The sequence below is a fragment of the Jaculus jaculus genome, chromosome 9 (assembly GCF_020740685.1).
Source record: "Jaculus jaculus isolate mJacJac1 chromosome 9, mJacJac1.mat.Y.cur, whole genome shotgun sequence".
NCBI lineage: Eukaryota > Metazoa > Chordata > Mammalia > Rodentia > Dipodidae > Jaculus > Jaculus jaculus.
Genome location: NC_059110.1, coordinates 14,229,762 through 14,249,678, shown reverse-complemented (window position 1 = coordinate 14,249,678; position 19,917 = coordinate 14,229,762). Strand labels below are relative to the sequence as shown.

The 19,917-nt window shown below is 45.9% G+C and overlaps 1 protein-coding gene across 1 annotated transcript in view; it reads left to right on the top strand.

Moving 5' to 3' along the window:
• Esr1 (estrogen receptor 1) overlaps positions 1–17,862 on the top strand; it is a 266,953-nt gene extending 249,091 nt beyond the window's left edge. Inside the window, exons 8-9 of the mRNA XM_012951315.2 lie at positions 12,736–12,919; positions 16,489–17,862. Coding sequence (XP_012806769.2) covers positions 12,736–12,919; positions 16,489–16,720 — 416 coding nt within the window. The 3' untranslated portion in view covers positions 16,721–17,862. The remainder of the gene's footprint in view (positions 1–12,735; positions 12,920–16,488) is intronic.
• The last annotated feature ends 2,055 nt before the right edge of the window (positions 17,863–19,917 follow it).

Here is a 19,917-nt window from a genome sequence, read left to right as displayed (position 1 = left end):
AGAAGTGACATCAACAATTGTGGTGACTGAAACTTAGAATGTCAAACTCCTTTTCATCTTGCCCTCTGAAGTACTGGCTCTTTTCTGCTGGAGTAGCAATCACTGTTCGCAAACCCTTGGCGGTCTGTGAGAGCAAAACACCCGGAACCTTCTAGTACAATCAATCTAGCGAGACCTTGGTGCTCTGCTGTCTTGGCAATATCAGTTTCAAGGTCGATGGGAACCACATGTTGTCAGGCTTTGAAGCTCTTCTCCTGCCGTATGTACATGTGTATGTGGTACAGGTTATTGATGACATATATGAGGTCTTTCCAACTATGAAAACCACTTGGAAAATATTCAGTAATAAATTTTTTTCCTCTGTTTCCTGCTGAAACCATAAGCCTTAGAGAGTTTAAGAAGTGTGGATTGTCTTGGAGATGATTGAAATAGTATGGAAAAATCATAAGAAATATCCCTATAGCAAGCCTCTTGTTTGGGGGGATGTCCATTCACCAGGTGCATATCCTTCTCCACAACCTGGTGTTGATGCAATTTATGCAGTAATAAAAATGAAAGGAACATTTTTTTCACATTTTTATAGCATTTTTTTTCCCACTGAAAAAGTAATAGGTGCCCAATGCTTAGAACATGGAAAGTTCAGACAAGTAACCAAGAAAAAATAATCTTCAAAATCCTCACAATTTCATCCCACATCAATAGTCATTGTTAACATTTTGGCGAAAGCCCTTAGCTAGAGGCTCATAGAAGATGCCGGTTCACATCTGTTCCCCCCCCCCATACCATCCTGCAATGTTTTAAAAAGCAGAATTGCTCCAAAATTATTCCAGAAAAAAAGTATTTGCTTTCTAAAATACCTCTAGAGGCCGGTCCCTTGGCAGTCATTTGTAGTTTTCTCACAAACTTTGGGGTTAAGAAATTCTTTTTGCAGTTTTTGAGCTCTGAGCCAGAAGTGAGGGTTTTTCAGATTCTAGTTCAGGCCGTACGACTTACTTATCAACTGCATGGCCTCAGTCACATCCAGACATGGGCCCCAAGCCCTCTTTTTTTTTTTTTTTTGTTGTTGTTTTTCAAGGTAGGGTCTCACTCTAGCACAGACTGACCTGGAATTCGCTATGGAGTCTCAGGGTGGCCTCGAACTCAGGGCAATCCTCCTACCTCTGCCTCCCGAATGCTGGGATTAAAGGCGTGCACCACCATGCCCGGCCCAGCCCCTCCTTTTATAAAGGGATTTGATTGTGTTAAATAATTTCAAAGCCACAAAACTAACTGACCCCATAGCATCTTTTAGAATTTGCAGTTCTACAGTCCTGCCTCTCTGTTTTTACAATATGGTTTTGGCTCTCCTTAAAGGATAATAAGATAACCCTGTCACGCCCATGGGATACATTTTCAGTGAGGCTTTTGTCTACTCTGGTACTCACTTAGAATGACAGAATGAATACATGAAAAGATAGCAACCTGCATGTCCATGCCCATGTGCCTCTTGAAATGATGAAGATTTGCCACCTTTTCAAAATAGCCAGAGGGAACTCTCAGCCATTTTTTGATTCTGCTGTGCAGATGGGGGGGGGGGGCGGGGGACAGTTTTAAAGGTTTGTATCTTAGGAGATCCAAACTGAAGGTCTGAGCTCATTCTTAGTTCCCAGTGATGCCCCACTTGGATCATTGGCCAGAGGCTCAGTGTGATGAAGACACATGATGTCAATTCACTGTATGTGACTTACGTCATGCCCAAGACTTTTGGATTTGAGGTCAAGTCAGATGCATGCATGATAATGTATGACCACTTTTAATTACAATAACTCTGTTGACTATCAGGGGGTGGTGGAGACGTTTTCCTGTTAGTTTATTTGCATATTGTTACTCCACCTAGGATTGCACCTGACCTACTAAATTCCATTCAAATTCAAAGTGGTAAACTAAAAGTTGACAAAATCCATGTAAAAGGAAAATAATGTGGAGAAACCATCACTCCGTGAGTCAGATTTGTACACAGAGGTACCTCTGTGTGGTTCTTAGGATGGGCCACAAATTTGGCTCTAAATTTCTTGGCCAAACCAATGAAAAAAAACATTACATTAAAAGGTCCACAGGCTTTTCATAAAGTGCCAAGTAAAATAAGCCACTCATTCAACATGCAAACTCTCTTTCAGGCAAATCTCTGCAAAGCTGACTCCTTACCAACAGGACTTGACAAAAGGTTACACAAATGAGAATTCGCTCAGTCCTTCGCAGGTGGGAAATTACAATGCCTACCGTTTCCAGTTAGGGCTGACCCGTTCCTATTATCAGATGGACAGCAGAGAGGACTACAGAACTAGGAAGACTATTGGCTACACACCTGCCTAACAGTATGAGCCCGAGCCTTTACCAGCACACCCACGAGGCTGGGCCAAAGCCTTGGTAGGCAGTGGAATTTCAACCAGCGAATAAGTAGAATCCAAATGCTGTCCTGTTTCATGATCAAGAGATCAGGAGTCAAATTCTCCAGCTACCTCGTTCTTAATCATTTTTTGTCCCTTTGTGCATCTGATGTGGATACTCAAGTATGCCCTGGCTGCCACTATTGTGCAACAATTGATTACAAAATATAACAGCTTAAAAAATGTGGTCCTGCCTTTTGACAGGGTACAAAGACAATGGCTTGTGTCTTCTCCACAATGTCTATGGTCTCAGGTGAAGAGGCTCATTAAGCAGGGCACTCTGATAGCTCAGGATGGAAGTCACCTTGAGGCATCTTACTGAGATGCTAGCTCTTGCCTAGGCCATTAGTGGGACTCTGGTGACTGTCATCCTACTCTGAAGTCCCTTCACACTAGACTATTAACAAGGTGGTGAAGGGTCCCCATGCACAGGACAAAAGCAACTGCCAATGCAGCTGACAGGGCAAAAGTTGCATGGCCTCCCATGACATACGCTTAGAAGTCATATAGGGTCACCTCCAGCCCATCCAACTGGTTACAAGCAAATCCCGAGTCCACCCAGACATGAGCAAGAGAGTGAAGACCCTGTGTGTCCACAGGAAACATGCCGAGATGCTATTATAGGAAACATGTCCTTGGGATATGCAGGGATCACCATCTCTGGAAAATAAAATCTGGCTGAATGTGCCGCATCTGTCTCCTGCTGTGGTTGTTACTCCATAATCCTGGAAATGCTAGGCAAGGAACAGTGGGGTTCATGGAAACAAAGAGAAACTGTCAAGGTCTCCTGAGAGCAGGCCACCCCCCATGGGTCTGCATCCCACATGGAACTTCATGAGAGCGGGTTTGTAATAGACGGGCCGCGTGATCGCCAGCAGGTATAGACTATGTCGAAGAATCTCCTTCCTGACCTTGGAAGGAAGGAACTGACTGAAGAATAGAAAATTCAGGACCCTGAGTATTTTCAGATCTACCAGACAGAGGTAAGGGTCCTAGACAAAATATGCACCCACCATAGATAGTATATTATTTACTGTAAAAATTTAAAACTAAAACTTCATATGTAAAAGTGAAGCACACAATTACACTTCACCATGAAAGTCCACATGCTAGATTTTCCCTCAAGTCAGCAGAGTCCCTCCATCAGTGTTGACTTTGGAAATCGTTATGGGGGGTATGTCTTCTGAGTCAGCTCGAATGTATTGATGTAGCACCTTCTGGAACATCTAGTACATTTCATTAAAAATTGTACCAAATCAAAGAATGCTACTGAATCAGAGATACGTGGTTTTGTGATCATGGGTATTGGGAAGGGACACAGCAGTCCCAAGCGAACAGAGCCACCTGATTCCAAGTTGCGCTCTGGCTGGAACACACGTCTCCACTGCCACCTCTCTCAGTGTGACAACGCTTAGAAGGAACACTAGCCAGGACACGTTTAAGGTAGAGTGTAATGCATGCATTTGCATAAAGACTATGCAAGTGGGCTCTTTGTTTTTTGGTTAAATAGTTACATATTGGGAGAAAGACAGGAGTTTCTTACAGATGGACAAATATTTCCCAAAGGAGCATCCTTTTCGTTGAGCTCACAAGACTTTAGTTCTTTCATAGCATAGAGAAGTCTCTTTGAAGTCTCCAGTACAATTGGGATCTCTTTGGATCCCATGAAACAAACATTCACGTACATTCAGATGTCTTGTGGAGGGTGGGTTTGCCCCCTAGTTCTTTGAACAAATTGGCCTCTATGAAGTATGTTGGCATTCTGAATGAATGGCTCCCATGACTGGGGATGAGTGTTACTAGAACCAAGACTGTACAAAGGGTGGTGATGCTGGCATTTGAGAAGCAGACGAATTTCTAAGTAAGCCAGGTATTCTAAGGCTGTTGGACACAGAAAGCGGGATCTCTGAGATGACTCAATGAGTAAAGTGCTTGCTGTGCAAGCAAGAGAAGGACCTAGCTTTAGATCCCCAGCACTCACATACACCCCCCCCCAATGCCAGCCACGACGGGGTACACCTACAGTCACAGTGCCGGGGAGGATGATCCCTAGGACTTGCTGGATAGATTGTCTAGCATAGTCTGTGCGCTCTGGGTTTAGTGAGAGACTATGTCTCAAAAAATAAGTAACATGGAGAATGATTTAGTTAGACAATTGACATCAACGTCTGGCCTCTACACACACACACACACACACACACACACACACATTCAAAAATGCAGAAAATATCAACCAGAAGAGGAGTAGAAAATGCCCTTCTGACTTTATCCCACTTTTTATAAAAATGAATTCATTTAAACATCAGTAAGCTTTAAAAAATCTTATTTGGTACCTGTTATAACAAGCAGGCTCCAAACCGTGCGGTACCTCAAGAGCCTCTGAGTTTCCATGGCAATGGTGGCCCATGAACATGTTAGTGTCTGTAATATCGTGAAATACATGCATGTGCATGTGCGTACGCATGTGGCTGTCGTCTGTCTCCATTTCCTGGCAAATAACTCTCCAAATCTTTAGAATTTCTGGACTGATAATGTCTCCTTCAGATCATGTCTTTTAAAGAGTTTGCTTCATGGCTGGCAGCCCTTGGGGGAGATTCCAGACGGGGTGATCACTGGAAAGACAGAGGCAGGATTAGAGTTGAAGGCCAAGTTGATCACCATGGTGTTCAATGATTTAATCCATCACACCTGTGTTATATGGAAATCCCGTAAGTACCCAAAAGGATGAAGTCTGGAGGGCTTCTGAATAGCTGAGCGCATGCAGGTGCCGGAGGAGGGGGTGACCCACCCTCATGGTGTATGGAAACACTGCCCATGCTCCAGGCTGCCCTCCATCTGTGTCCGTTGGGATGCTCTTTATAATGAACAGTAGCAATCATCCCCTGAGTTCTGTAAGATGCTCAGCGTGTGCATCTAGCCCAAGCAAGGAGGGGATTGCAAGCGCTCCAATCTATAGCCGGTTAAGGGGAAACATAGTTAAAACAACCCAGGGCTGGCTAGTCGCATGTAATAGGGACGAGGGACAGTCCTGGGGGGCTCAGCCATTGCCCGGTGAGGCCTGATGCTACCTGCAGGCAGGGCGTGCCCCGGCTGACGTGCCTGAGGGGACCCGAGCTGGCTTCTGCCGTGGGGGTGGGGCTGCTTCACTGCCAGAGACGTCGCCGCACCTTCAAGGGTCATGGATGGCTTCCGTCCAGGTTTCTGTGCAGTGAGAGCGGAGGAAAGGCAGTGTTTGCCAACGTTCACCCTAGTCCCCCTTTCACGTGGTCACTTAGGGTGTCAGGAAGGTGAGGGCTCTGTCACTAAAATGAGTCATTTCCAAGGACTTCCCTCTATTCTAAGCATCCTGACTAGAGAATAGTGGGGTGGGGGAGGCAGGCAGAGCATACCCAAGTAAGGAAATATCCAGAAAAACTGTCCTCTTAGAGTCATCACAGAGTTATGATGATGACACTTGTCATAGAACAGAGATAAACTCCACGTTGTCAAGAGTTTTAGGTCTTAGCAGCGGCAACAGGTGGAAACTAAAGTGACCACGAGTTGAGCCTTTCTGGCTGTGTGTGAGTTCTTTTTATGTATGTGTGTGTGGGCTCACGTGGGGGGGCTTTAGGGGGTATGCAAGCCACCTGGCGTCACTATCAGGAACCCTGTCCATCTGTTTTTTATTTATTTATTTATTTTTTGTTCATTTTTTTTTATTTATTTATTTGAGAGTGACAGACACAGGGAGAAAGACAGATAGAGGGAGAGAGAGAGAATGGGCGCGCCAGGGCTTCCAGCCTCTGCAAACGAACTCCAGACGCGTGCGCCCCCTTGTGCATCTGGCTAATGTGGGACCTGGGGAACTGAGCCTTGAACCAGAGTCCTTAGGCTTCACAGGCAAGCGCTTAACCGCTAAGCCATCTCTCCAGCCCCCATCTGTTTTTTAAAGAGAGAGGGAGGGAGGGAGGAAGAGAGAGAGAGAGAGGGGGAGAGAATATTGGTGCACCAGGACCACAGCCACAGAAACCCAACTCCAGACGCTTGCACCTCCTAGTGGGCATCTGTGACCTTGGCCTTCCCTCACCATTGTGCATCTGGCTTACATGGGATCTGAAGAGTCGAACATGGGTCCTTAGGCTTTGCAGACAAAGTGCCTGAAGCACTAAGCCATGTCTCCAGCCCCCCATCCATCTGTTTTGGAATAGAATCTCTCATCAGCCTGGATCTCACCAATAACCCAGACTGGCTGGCCAGTGAGCTCCAAAGATCCTCCTATCTCTGCTGTCCCCTCCCCACCAGTGCTGGTATGACAGGGGTGTGTCACCATGCCTGACATTCACATGGGCTCTGGGGATCAAACTCACGTCCTCCTGCCTGTGAGGCACACACTATACCCATGGCGCCACCTTCTTAACCCCAGTAGAGAGCTTTGTAAAAAGCACAGATATTAGAATCAACCCATGGCTTAAAATGTCATCAGAGCCCGTTGGAACCTGGGCAGCTTCCCCTTTGAAAACTCCGCAGGAAATTCCAAGCTGCCACCAGGATCGGGGAATCACAAACATGCCAGGGTGAAATGTTGTGGACTTTCCATTGAAGAAACGACCAACCGGCAAAGTCCGCGCATCCCCTTCACTCTCTGTAAATGAAGTAAGTGGGTGACAGCTCGCCCATATATGTGATGTGACAATCAGTCAGTGTACTTTCATAGCTATTCACAAAGACAGACTTACACCAAACCCGCTGACAAGAAAACGTTTTAGTACGGCTTCCAGAGCAGTGCAACGCTGACATGCGTGCTTGGGCCCAATGCCGTCACGTAACCGTGAGCCGGAGGCTCCTTTCTAAGGAGAACCGCGCACGGGAGGCAGAGCCAGACATGGGGGCGGCACCAGGACAATGCGAAACGGGACAGAGCTCATGTGCATTTGATAAAAGACGTGAAAAGAAGTATGACAACTCTTCAAGGAGAACCAGACTGTTGAAGTCAAAGATAAGTGAGGAAGTAGTTTGTCTTGGTCTTTTTTTTAAGCATATACTAATGAGTTATTACAATTGTTGATTTACATTGATCCTATCATGATGATAAGATGTTAGCTTTCTTCTTTTTTTTAAATTAGTTTTGCACTCAGTGAATACAGTCAACTTGGTACCATTGTTAGCCTCCTCCCTGCCCTCCCCCCTCCTTTACATATAAGAGTGGCCTTGAGGGCTGAGGACATGGCTTATGGTTAAGCGCTTGCCTGCGAAGCCTAAGGACCCCAGTTTGAGGCTCGATTCCCCAGGACCCGCGTCAGCCAGATGCACAAGGGGGCGCACGCGTCTGGAGTTCGTTTGCAGAGGCTGGAGGCCCTGGTGCGCCCGTTCTCTCTCTCTCCCTCTCTCTGTCTGTTGCTCTCAAATAAATAAATAAAAGTAACACGAGTGGCCTTGAGCTCCTCCTCTCATTCTTTCCCACCATAAGTTCCCACAAGCTCTTCCTCATTCTGTGGGGGCAACACAAGCCGAACACCTGGAAGTTCAGATCTGCCAAGCACAGCTTAAGCCTGGACAAGGGCACACGGATTGTTTCCCACTCACCTTTGGCATTCCGCGCAGACTCCACAGAGGCCAAAGCCTGCCTCACTGCCAGACTCTTTCCCAAAGGTCCCCACTGCCCGCTCCCTGGTTCTGGGCTGCTGGGATCAGTACTACAGGGTGCAGCGCAGCAGACACAGCCAGGGACAGCGACAGGGACAGAACTAACACCTCTGTTTCACTCTAGCTCCTGAACAGCAGTTGTCAGAGCACCTGAAGCATTCTGGGGCTTTGCACAGCTGTTGTTTCTCAAGTGGCTTCTTCGGGGCAACAGGCAGCGGATACAGACTGCGTTTTGCCAGAAAAGTCCACAAAGGATGATGGTGGCTGTTGTCAATTACTGGTACTTTGACAGAACCGTGTTTTTATTCCGACGTGTCATTTGCACAGCTAGGAAGCCTGTGCACACGAGGGTGAGATGATAAGCTGAGCCACTGCCAGAGCAGGACTAGAAAAACAGGCTGGATTTGGAAAATGGTCTCCATTCTGAGAGCCTGTGTTAAGAAAATTCGCTCTCCACAGGCAGTATATGCACTTAACACGTGGGCACTGGAAGGAAACAAGGCTAGGAATCCTTATCAGATAATGTAGTGATGCCCACAGCGGGCTCTCATTACATGCTTGCTGGGTAAAGGAACCCACTTGGGAGAGAGGACGCAGAATTGGCAGTCCAAGGGAAGACTTGGCTGCCAGGGAACGAGAGCGTGCCTTGCTCCCTGCGTTGGAAAATGCACCGAGTCCTTGCTGGGCCAACGGATTGTGAGGATGGTGTGCTTTACCCCTGGGGGCAGTGGGGAGAGCAGGGTGCAGAGGAAACCCCAAGGCATTAGAACCAGCCTTCTGAGATTTTCTTGAACAAGAACGAGACTGTTGGTGAATGAAGCCAGCATCCTAGGTGGTAACAGAAAAGGAAATGGGTATAAGTTGCCTCATCTGAGTTGAACTACCTTGGCTTTGTGGCTTGGGCGGGTGCCCAGGACACCCAGCCTGTGTGTGGCAAGACCTCTAGGCGATGAGCCTGGAATGTGGGTGATGACACAGAGACCAAAGCCTTGAGAGGCAGAGCCGGAGGGGGGCTCAGGCGCGTCTCCCCTCTCCTGATCCCAGCCCACCTCTGTCCGGACTGCCTGTACCACCTGCTACCTCGAAGCCCACCTCGCGGCCATGAGCGCTTTCCTGTTGATCTGGTAGATCCAGTTGTTCCTGTGAAACTGCCCACATGGAACCTAAGAGAAGCAATGTAACAATTTCTTTCTTCTTGCAAATCAAATGATAAAATTTTCATTAAAGTGAAATTTGTAGATGATTAGAGCGCAATACCATCTACATATATGTTCATAACATTTACATACATGTCTCTAGCATATAGAGCTAAATAAATACACAGTAAAATTAAAGGGAAGAGAGAATATTTAAAGTAAAATTCAAATACTGGCAACTTTCAGGGATAAGGAAAGAGACTGTAGTAAGGACACATAAAAGACAGGTTTTAATGCCTCTGATAGTGTGTGTGTAGTGTGTGTGTCCACATGAGTATATGTGTGTGCAGGTGTGCATTAGAGGTAAAGGGTAGACATAGAGTGCTCTCCATCTTATTTTTTTTTTTAAGACAGCGTCCCTCACTGAACCTGGAATTCACCACAGGGCTCCACAAGCTAGCCAGCAAGCCCTAAGAATCCTCTGGTTTTCACCACCCCAGTGCCAGGATCACAGGCATTCCTGGCATTTCATTCAGATGATAAGGATTCAACCTCAGGTTCTCAAACTTGTGCAGAAAGAATTTCACACACTGAGTCACATCCCTGGTTCCTAATGTTCTCTTTCTTAGGTGATGTGGTGGGCTTCTGAATATTTTATTATTCTTTATTAAACATGCACACATTATGTGCATGAAGCATTTCCTCAGAGGTGCAAATATTTTTTTTTAAAAAAACATTCCCCAATCTCTATAAGCTTATAAACTAGAACAAAGAGTTCAGGTAGATTATGAAAGGCAAAACGGTTTTATCTTCGGTGTCAATTCTCTCTGCTTGCCTGTGGCTTTCTGAAAAGCTGTGTTTAAAGTGTCCTATGTTATAGTCTATTGAAGAATGAAGAGGGGTTTAATGAAACACTGAAAGTTGTTAATTTCATATTCTAGAGAAGAGGGGTCCTCCAAAGCTTCAGAACAAAGAAGTGATTTAGGATAATTAGCCTGGTAGCAACTTGTAAAATTATATGCAGATAAATCAGACTATTAAAATAGTGGATTATGGGTCTGGCGACTTAGCTCAGGAGTGGAGTGCTTGCCTAGCACAAACAAGAAAGACCGTGGGCTCAGTCTCCATCATTAAAAAAGAATCGTGGATTACTACTAGGGGAAACTTTTATTCCAAATTTACATGTAAATGTAACTGTTATGCCCAAGCCAAATCTGAGGCTTGAGTACATAATTCTTAAAGGGTTATTTTGTTGTTGTTCATTTTTATTTATTTATATAGAGTGACACACAGAGAGAAAGAGGCAGATAGAGAGAGAATGAGCGCGCCAGGGCTTCAAGCCACTGCAAACAAACTCCAGACGCGTGCGCCCCATTGTGTATCTGGCTAACGTGGGTCCTGGGGAATCGAGCCGGGAATCGGGGTCCTTAGGCTTCACAGGCAAGTGCTTAACTGCTAAGCCATCTCTCTAGCCCACTGAGTACATAATTCTTTTGAAAAGGTCTTAATAACTTTTTCACTCACATACCTATTTGAGAATCATGACATGAGCTACCATTAACAATTTATCTGAGATGGACTGAGTCATCTCAGGTAACAGGATTAGTCAGAAACAGTCAACTCCTCAATCCAACATGTCATGTCCACAATGGCGCACTAGCATAAGATTTTCAGTGATCTACCTTGTTTAAGTGGTATCCCAGAGATTCCTGACATTTGGGCCTGTGTAGCTAGCTCAGTGGCCCATCACTTTCCTGGTTCCAAAGCCCAACACTGCAAGAAATCGAAATAAAAGAAAGAAGAATCCACATTTTTGTTCCTGTTTATTCCTGCGTTAGGTAACATACAATGAAAGCTCAGGTCAGAAGGAAGGAGGATTCATTGATTGAAACTTGAGATCTCTTCTCTTCTCTTCTTCCCTCTCTCCATCACGCCCTCACTTCTCTGTCTTCTCTTTCCACCAACACACACAGCTTTCACTTCTTCCTGTTGGTCGTTCCTCTTAGACAGGGCCTTGGGTACCAGCTTAGCAACCTCAGAGGGAGGGCCATATCCCCCAGGAACAGTCTAGCTCAGGGTCTGCGCTGGCTGGAGCAGAGCGGTGCAATGTTCTCAGCCTCTGCCCTGGCCCCAGCTTTCCTGTGGCAGAGAGCGCAGGTGGGACAGAGGAAACTCCTTCCTGGCAAGGAAAACAACTATTCCCAAGAAGTGTTGGATTCATCCATGTAACCACATACCTGTCAACTGAGGCTGAAAAATGCTTAGGCATCAACCCTTACTGAAAAAGCAGCAAATTAGCTCCTTCTACCAAAAAAAAAGATTCAGGTGTTCTGAATGTTAGGTTCCCAGCTGATGGAGATTTGGCAATTAACACCTCCTGGAGGGAGTGTATTGTTGGGGGTGGTCTTATGGGTATTGTAGCCAGCTTCCCCTTGCCAGTGTTTGGGACACTCTCCTGTTGCTATTGTCCACCTTATGTTGGCCAGAGGGGTGATGTCCACCCTCTGCTTATACCATCGTTTTCCTGTGCCATCATGGAACTTCCCACAGAGTCTGTGAGCCAATTTAATCCTTTTTTTACCCCCAAAAAGCTGCTCTTGGTCGGGTGATTTCTGCCAGCAATGCGAACCTGACTGCAACACCTTCCAGACACTTAGCTAGTCACTAGCTACTCTTTGTAAAGCTCAACAGAGGGTAGCCCATGCCTCCTGGGTGAGAGCCTGTCTATTGTGACTGGACATGGAGTTGGCAGACTGAGTGTACCCGAAGTTCTGCTCTATGTGCTCTCTTACCTTAGCTGGTAAGGGCGTCCCTCTGCCCCTCCCCCCCCCCCGAAAAAAAAGAAACCATAACAGGGCTGGGAGACAGCTCTGTCACGAAAGTGCTTGTCATGAAATCATGGGGGGACCTGCGTTCAATCCACAAAACCCATGTTAGAGAAAAATAACTGATCATGGTGGTGCATCCTTGTCCCTGACTCCTGAGGGGCTGCTCAGAGGGAGAGATGGGCATATTCCTGGAGCTTGCTGGCCAGTCTGTCTACTAGCCTGCGTGGTAGGCTCTAGGCTAGTGAGAGAAACCATTTCAAAAAAAAAAAAAAAAAAAAGGTGGATGACACCTAAGCTTGTCCTCTGGCCTCCCCACTCATCACAAATATGTGTACACACACATACACAGAGAGGCGGAGGAAGAAAGAAAGAAAGAAAGAAAGAAAGAAAGAGAGAAAGAAAGAAAGAGAAGGAGAGGAATAATGGCTTCTTTATTAGAAAGCATTGAACAGACGGTTTATGTTGTGTTCAAGGCCAGTTAATGTTCGCTTTGCTGCCCCAATATTAAGTCCCTTTGCGGGAATGTTGACTCAGGAGTCCCAGACCTGCATAATCATTAGAAGGCTCACAAAGTCTTTTGGTTCCAAATGGGTCCAAAACACCCCCACTATTTTTCGGCTGTCATAGGAAGGATCTTGGCTCATCGAACCCCACCAGGGGCACTTCAGCTTCCATGATCACATCCTACTTGAGTGCCTCTCTCTTTTCTCTCTCTGCGTCCAGGAGTGTACACATTTCTGTCCAGCACCCTGAAGTCTCTGGAAGAGAAGGATCACATCCATCGGGTCCTGGACAAAATCACAGACACCTTGATCCACCTGATGGCCAAAGCAGGCCTGACTCTACAACAGCAGCATCGGCGCCTGGCTCAGCTGCTCCTCATCCTCTCCCACATTCGGCACATGAGGTGAGCCAGCCACAGGTGCCACCACAAAGACAAGCAGAGCTGGCATCACCAACTCTGTGACAGATGGCACGCATATCACAGTATCCTTGGAATGGTCACCAGAACACAAGCCCTAAATCTTGGGGACAACAGAAGAGAGAGACGTGGAGTTTGCCTGTGGAAACGGGCAAGAGGGCGAGAGGCTTTCCTAGAGGCACTGATGTGCAACATATCTGCTGCCCTTACCACCTCTGAGACTTGTCGGGTGTGTGTGTGGGGGGGTGGTCCCTGGAGCCAGGCTAGCCTACTTAGTGAGCCCCAGGCTATTGGAGAGACCCTGACTCAAAATAAGTGGAGGATGCCTGAAGTTATCCCCCGCCATGCACACCCAACTTGCACATATGTGCACCTGCACACGTTTGACATTAAACTCATACATGAACACACACACACAACAACAACAACAACAACAATGGCTTCTGCATGGAGTTGTCAACAGCCTTGAATAGACAGTTCATGTCCTAACAAGTCTCACCTTGTAGCAGAAGGAGGTCAATCAAAAGGTATCTGTGAGTATGTGCTGTCTCTAAAGACACCAGGCACATCTATCACTGTTCCTGTATCGTACTCTCTCCACCTATACCCCAAAATACCAAATGAGAGACCCCTGAGTAGAACTACTTATGGAGAGTCCATGTGGATGCCCCCATGGCTCTCAAGAATGAAATGGGACACAGAACACATCTCCCTGTCAAAATGACCTGACAGAGAGCACTCTCTTCCCCCTTGAAGAAGTCACACTAGCTTTTATTTCTAGTGAGGAATTTCAGTGACGTGGCTCCAAGATTGTTTTGAATTGTGGATGAGAATTGGCTGGCTTTTCAAATCTACTGAGTGCTCTTTAGCACCAGCAAACCTAATTACTTGACACCAAGTCAGTCATTTGGCAGTAAATACCAGCCCTGGCTGCCTTTAGAGTTTGGTGGCAGAGGGCAGAAGGACACAGCTCAGTAGAAGTTCTTCTGTACGTATGAAAAGTAGGAGAGAGGGCACTAAGCACCCCCTGTCATTCACTCACAAGTACAAATTGGTGCCTCAGGGCAGCCAGTCCAAACCCCAGAACTCTGTTGCTATTAAACTTGGCCCCTTGCTACTCAACAATCGTAACACTGGACTTCATCTGACTAAATGTGACTCATGAAGTTGTAGGAGAAATATAGTGACAGATTCGGGGACATGTAACTTTAATAGCATTTTGAATTAAAGAGCAAAGCAAAAGAAAACAGCCCTTCACCATATGATTTGGATTGGCTTGCAAGTCTAGTGGTCTCTGATATTGTGCTTCCTCCCGATGCCTCCAATCTTGCTGGCTTTTTACTGCCACCAATAAAAGCATTTTTTTAAAATTTTTATTTATTTATTTATTTGAGAGTGACAGACACAGAGAGAAGGACAGATAGAGGGAGAGAGAGAATGGGTGCTCCAGGGCTTCCAGCCTCTGCAAATGAACTCCAGACGCGTGCGCCCCCTTGTGCATCTGGCTAACGTGGGACCTGGGGAACTGAGCCTCGAACCGGGGTCCTTAGGCTTCACAAGCAAGCGTTTAACCGCTAAGCCATCTCTCCAGCCCAATAAAAGCATTTTTAGGATAGTCTCTTATTCCTACATGTTAGTGTCCAAGAAGGGGCAGTTATTGTTCCCATTACAGCCCTAAGGTTAACCATTCCTTTCTGGGAATCTTGGCTCAGAAGTCATCAGACATGTGTATTCGTTAGAAAGCTCACAAAGTCTCTTGGTTCCAAATGGGTCCAGAACATCCCATATTGCTGTTTTTCTTTTCTTGCTACTGTTTTGTTTGTTTATGAAATAGGGTGTTAGGGGTTCAGGAAAGTCCTTGAACCTCAAACCTTAGGTTCATGTTTGCTTCTAACCAAAGAATTGAATAAAAAAGACTGAGAGGGATGATTATTAAACTATTATGTTTCTTGAGAGAAGTCCAGAACCAAGGGAAGGAAAACTGATAAACCCACGTGGCATGACAGCCCTGTGGTGGGCCTGGAAGAAACATGAAAAGAGGGTCAGAGAGGACAGAAAAGAAACACAAAGAGTTCTTGCATGGGGAGGGTAGAGAGCCCCTGAGGGGGGTAGGGGCCAGGGGGTTTTCCCCTTATCTCGGCTCAGCAGGCCAGGCCAAGATGAGAAAAGAACTTGGAGGTTCAAAAGTGGTCAGGCATCCCAGTGAGAAGCTTGTCACCTCACACATATTCACTTATAACCTTAGTGTGGTAGGTTTCACCTTCTGGCTCAGGTGACCCAGAGAGACAGCTGATTTGTCTGGGTTAGAGGCTGGCTCAGGAAGAGGCCAGCCATGAAGCCAAGTTCTGGGGTCTCAACTTGACCAACCACAGTGTCAGGATTAGCTTTGAATTCTAGGAAAAAACAACCTCCCTCCCAATGAGCGGCTCAGGTATGGACAAACAGGGCTAGGGGTGCTAGGCTAAGAGATAAGAAGCCAGATCATCCTTTCCTCTATAATAAGTACACTCCTTCCTGCATTTGGACTTTCAGGGACCACCGAATGCCTAAGTACCTGACTCCCTCTCAAAGGGGTAGCACCAAACCACTGTGGCTGAGAGTGACTTCCGGTACCAAACAGGATGAATTCTGAAAGGGAGATAGAGGCAGGCCACTTGGGCCTTTGACAGAATAGGCAGAAGTTTTGATTTTTTTTTTTTTTTTTTTTTTTTTGCTTATGCAAGCTTCTTGAATTGCATACTTTAAGAGCTCACTCATGGCTGCATATCTATCTCATGGTCTGTATTGGGACCCAACAGTGATAGAGAAGAGAATTTCATGCAGGCCACAAGAAAGGCCACTAACTGCACAGCTAACATGCTGGAAGGAGGGTGGCTGAAGGGAGATTATGTTTCTGGGGGTGGGGTACCCTTACGGAATGGGGGGGCAATGAAGCCACCCACACGGACTGGGGCCACTGAAGGCTTTCAGCTTCTTCAGATGCCATTCAAAGATGGGTCTTTATTTATTTCTAAGAAGAGAGGGGGCAGAGCATGGGCATGCTTAGGCTTCTAGCCACTGCAAATGAACTCCAGATGCATGCGCCACTTCGTGCGTCTGGCTTTATGTGGGTATTGGGGAATTGAACCTGGACCCTTAGGCTTTGCAGACAAGCGTCTCAGTCACTGAACCATTTATCCAGCCCCTAAGGTGGATCTTTAAAAGGGTATCTTTTGGGCTGGAGGGATGGCTTAGAGGCTAAGGTGTTTGCCTGCAGAGCCAAAGGACCCTGGTTTGATTTCCCAGGACCCATGTTAGCCAGATGCACAAGAAGGCGCACACGTCTGGAGTTCGTTTGCAGTGGCCAGAGGCCCTGGCACGCCCATTGTCTCTCTTCCTCTCTCTTTCTCTCTCCCTCTTTCTCTGTCAAATAACTAAATAAATAAAAATAAAATATTTTTTTTAAATAAAAGGGTATCTTTGGAATCTCTCTCACTATCTCTTCCTAGGAATTTCAGCTGTCCGGGGCTCAGCTGGGGTTTAATGTGTCTCTTCTGTGTCCTTCCCCCCCACAGTAACAAGGGCATGGAGCACCTGTACAGCATGAAGTGTAAGAACGTGGTGCCCCTTTATGACCTGCTGCTGGAGATGCTGGATGCCCACCGCCTGCATGCGCCAGCCCGAATGGGGGTTCCCCCGGAGGAGCCCAGCCAGAGCCAGCTGACGACCACCAGCTCCAGTTCACCACATTCCTTGCAAGCCTACTACATCCCCCAGGAAGCAGAGGGTTTCCCCAACACGATCTGAGAGCCGCCCCACCCCCCGCCCCCTGGGCTCCCCTAAGGTTCTGAGAATCCCTGCAGCATTTTACCCACGTCATGCATCACTTTAGCGGAATTCTGTCTCCTGCGCACAGCTCTGGCATGCACCGCCTGCCACCAGCGGCTTTCTAAGTACAAGTGGCCGTTCATTTGCTAGCTCAGTTCTTAGCGACACACGCCTTCTGTTGGGAACAGCCGAAAGGGATTCCAGGGCTAAACCTTGCTAACAGCTCTCTTTCTCCCCCTTTTGCTACATTACTGAGAATGAGGGTTCCTATAGCTCTTCACGACTGAACTCAGCCTATGAGATGACGGTATCGAAGCTACTCGTTAAGACCCAGGCCTGGAGAGTAGACTTTTCACCTCTGATAAGCACTTTGAAATGGCTCCAAGAAAAAAAAAAAAAAAAAAAAAAAGCCTCAGGAAAGAATTTTTAAGTAGCTCCTTTGGTTGACACCTTGAAGGAAGCAAGCTCAAGGGTTCCTAATAGCATCTTCTTGTATTCCTATAGCAGCGCGTCACTTCATTCAAGTGACACTTGATCTGTTTGTTCCGGCGTATGGCATTAGCCCGAGCTTTGGGGATTCTTGATTCATTTCCCCTATAGGAATACAAGATGCACCCAGGGAAGGAAGATCCCCGTAATTGTCACAACAATGTCGCTGCACTTTCAGGCTTGCTGAAATCTCTGCCGCACCCTTTACAGCACTACATGGAAGTCACGGGTTCTGGCTAATTCTTGCTTCCCGTGGACCTGTGAAAAGCAGCAAGTTGATTTCAGCTAAGTCGCCCCAAACAGGATCAATCACCCCACGGGAGGGTTAAGTTCTATTTTTTTTATTTTTATTATTTTTATTTTTTAGTTTTCACGTTATAAAAGAAAGCCCCTCTGTCCCCAGGACTTGGAGGAAAAGCAGTGTCCACGTTTGTTCTGGTGTGTCTCACATTCATCAGCAGAGGGCGCTCTTCTTGTCTTTTCCCCAGTGTGATTTACACTGAGTAAATCCCATATAGAATGATGAAAGGCGCTTAACTTCTAAGAGCCTTCAGCCTGCTGATAATTTTTTGTGTTGTTGTTTTAGTTTTAGTTTTTGTTTTTGTTTTGGGAGCATGAGGCTAAACAGTAAATGTTCAAGATGATTGTGGCTGCTCGAGAAAAGAACAGGAGGGAAGAAACTGGATAAACTGTGAGACAGGATTAGGGTGGCCTGGCCAACAGGCTACAGTTTCCTTGTAAGCTCCACACTGCGCAACAGAGCCGTCCTGGAATCATAAAGTACTTTGCCTCTTCCCAGTTTCCCCTGTGGTCCTGCTGTTGGCCTAGGAGCTTGGGCCAGGGGAAGGGGACAGTGACCCAGGAACACTCATGACTCAGGCTGCTGGAAGGTTGGTTGTCTTTGATGGTTCAGAGGTCATCCAAAACACCAGAGAGTTTGGCCTTGGAAAGAAATTTTCACCTCCACTTCCATTAGTCAGCTCATGTCGTTTAATTGCATATGTCAGGAGAATGAGGCCAGAATATGGCCACAAGAATCCTCTGACCAATGTGCTGATAAAAGAGAGGCTCACCTCAGCCACGGGGCTTTTCCTGTGCCTTGGCCTCTCCAGTGCAATTCTGAATTATTTCCTTTTTTTTACCCCCCCCAAAAAAGATAAAAACAAAAAAAGAAACCAAACTTTTAAGCAAAATGTAAGTTTGGTTTCCTTCCCTGACTTCATGGTCTATAATTCAAAGCACAGCGAGATGTGATGTGTTAGCCAACCACCCAGGTGAGGAGCTAGGTGTCTCTAGGTGTGTGCTGTTGGAAAGGTGAGTTCCATGCATTTCTGGTCTCCCAGTGCAGTGACCTACTGCTAAAGAACTGGGAAACTGGGAGGGCCAAAAAAAAAAAAAAAAAGAAAAAAAAGAAAAGACACAAAAAAGATTTTTTTTTTCATATATGTGCATTTAAAATTCGGGGCAATTTTATGTGTCTGCATTGAGAATATGTTTTAAGAACATAATTCTTTTGTTTATGTTTATTTCAGAAGCACCTTATATAGTATAATATATATTTTTTTGAAATTGCATTGCTTGTTTAACAGACAATTGAATGTAACTGTTCTGTTCTGAACTTAATTTGACTGGGTTTAAGTTTAACATGCAAAAACCAAGGAAAACTGTTTAGTTTGTTTTGTATACTTTTCAAGCTACTTTAATGCCTAAAGCCTGGTGAATCTTCATTTAAGTGAAGGTCACATTTCATATCAACTTTTGTATCCACAGTAGACAAAATAGCACTAATCCATATGCCTATTGTTGGATATTGAATGATAGACAATCTTATGTAGCAAAGATTATGCCTGAAAAGGAAAAAAAATTATTCAGGGCAGCTAATTTTGCTTTTACCAAAATATCAGTAGTAATATTTTTGGACAGTAGCTAATGGGTCAGTGGGTTCTTTTTAATGTTTATACTGAGATTTTCTTTTAAAAAAATGAAAACAAAATATAAAAAAAACTTCTAGGACTATAGATGATGTAATACCAGCTAAATCCAAACAATAATATAATGGAGGGTTTTACATTATCCACCTGCTGTGTTTGCATTTGTGTTAAGATACTACTACATTTGAAATGGGCAGTGAACATCAGATAGTTGAAATGTTAGCCCATGAGTTTCAAATGATTTTTGGAAATCTCTTTTTATTCCTATCTGAAGTGCCAACAATGGACAGCTGCCAGTTTTCAGCCATAAGGCATGGGGGCACGCTGGACAGTCATTCCTGTAGTCTCCCCTCCCGCACTGTGAGGCAAATTTGGATTTTGAAAGACACAATAGATACCCAGAGGATCTGGGGATTTGAAGCGTGTGGAAAATGAGAGTACTGAAAGTATCATGGCCCCTGCAATGTGTCCAGGTCTCAGTGTTTTGCACCTACGCTGTAAACTAAAATGTATCGACTAGCTCCATCCATTGGCAGCCGTTTCCAAAATGGCTACCCCAGATCTAAGGAAGAGGGTGGCCATGGTAACAAATGGCATCCAAAGGCCAGAGAGGTGTCTGAGTTCCTTTAGCCATTGCCTAGTTGGCTGTAATGGTTGTGTGGTTTCTATCCTATAGCGAGCCATAAGAGAGACTAGGCCATGCAGAGAGAAGACCCTCTGGATGGAGGTCGCAAACCAAATCCCCGAGGAAGTGAA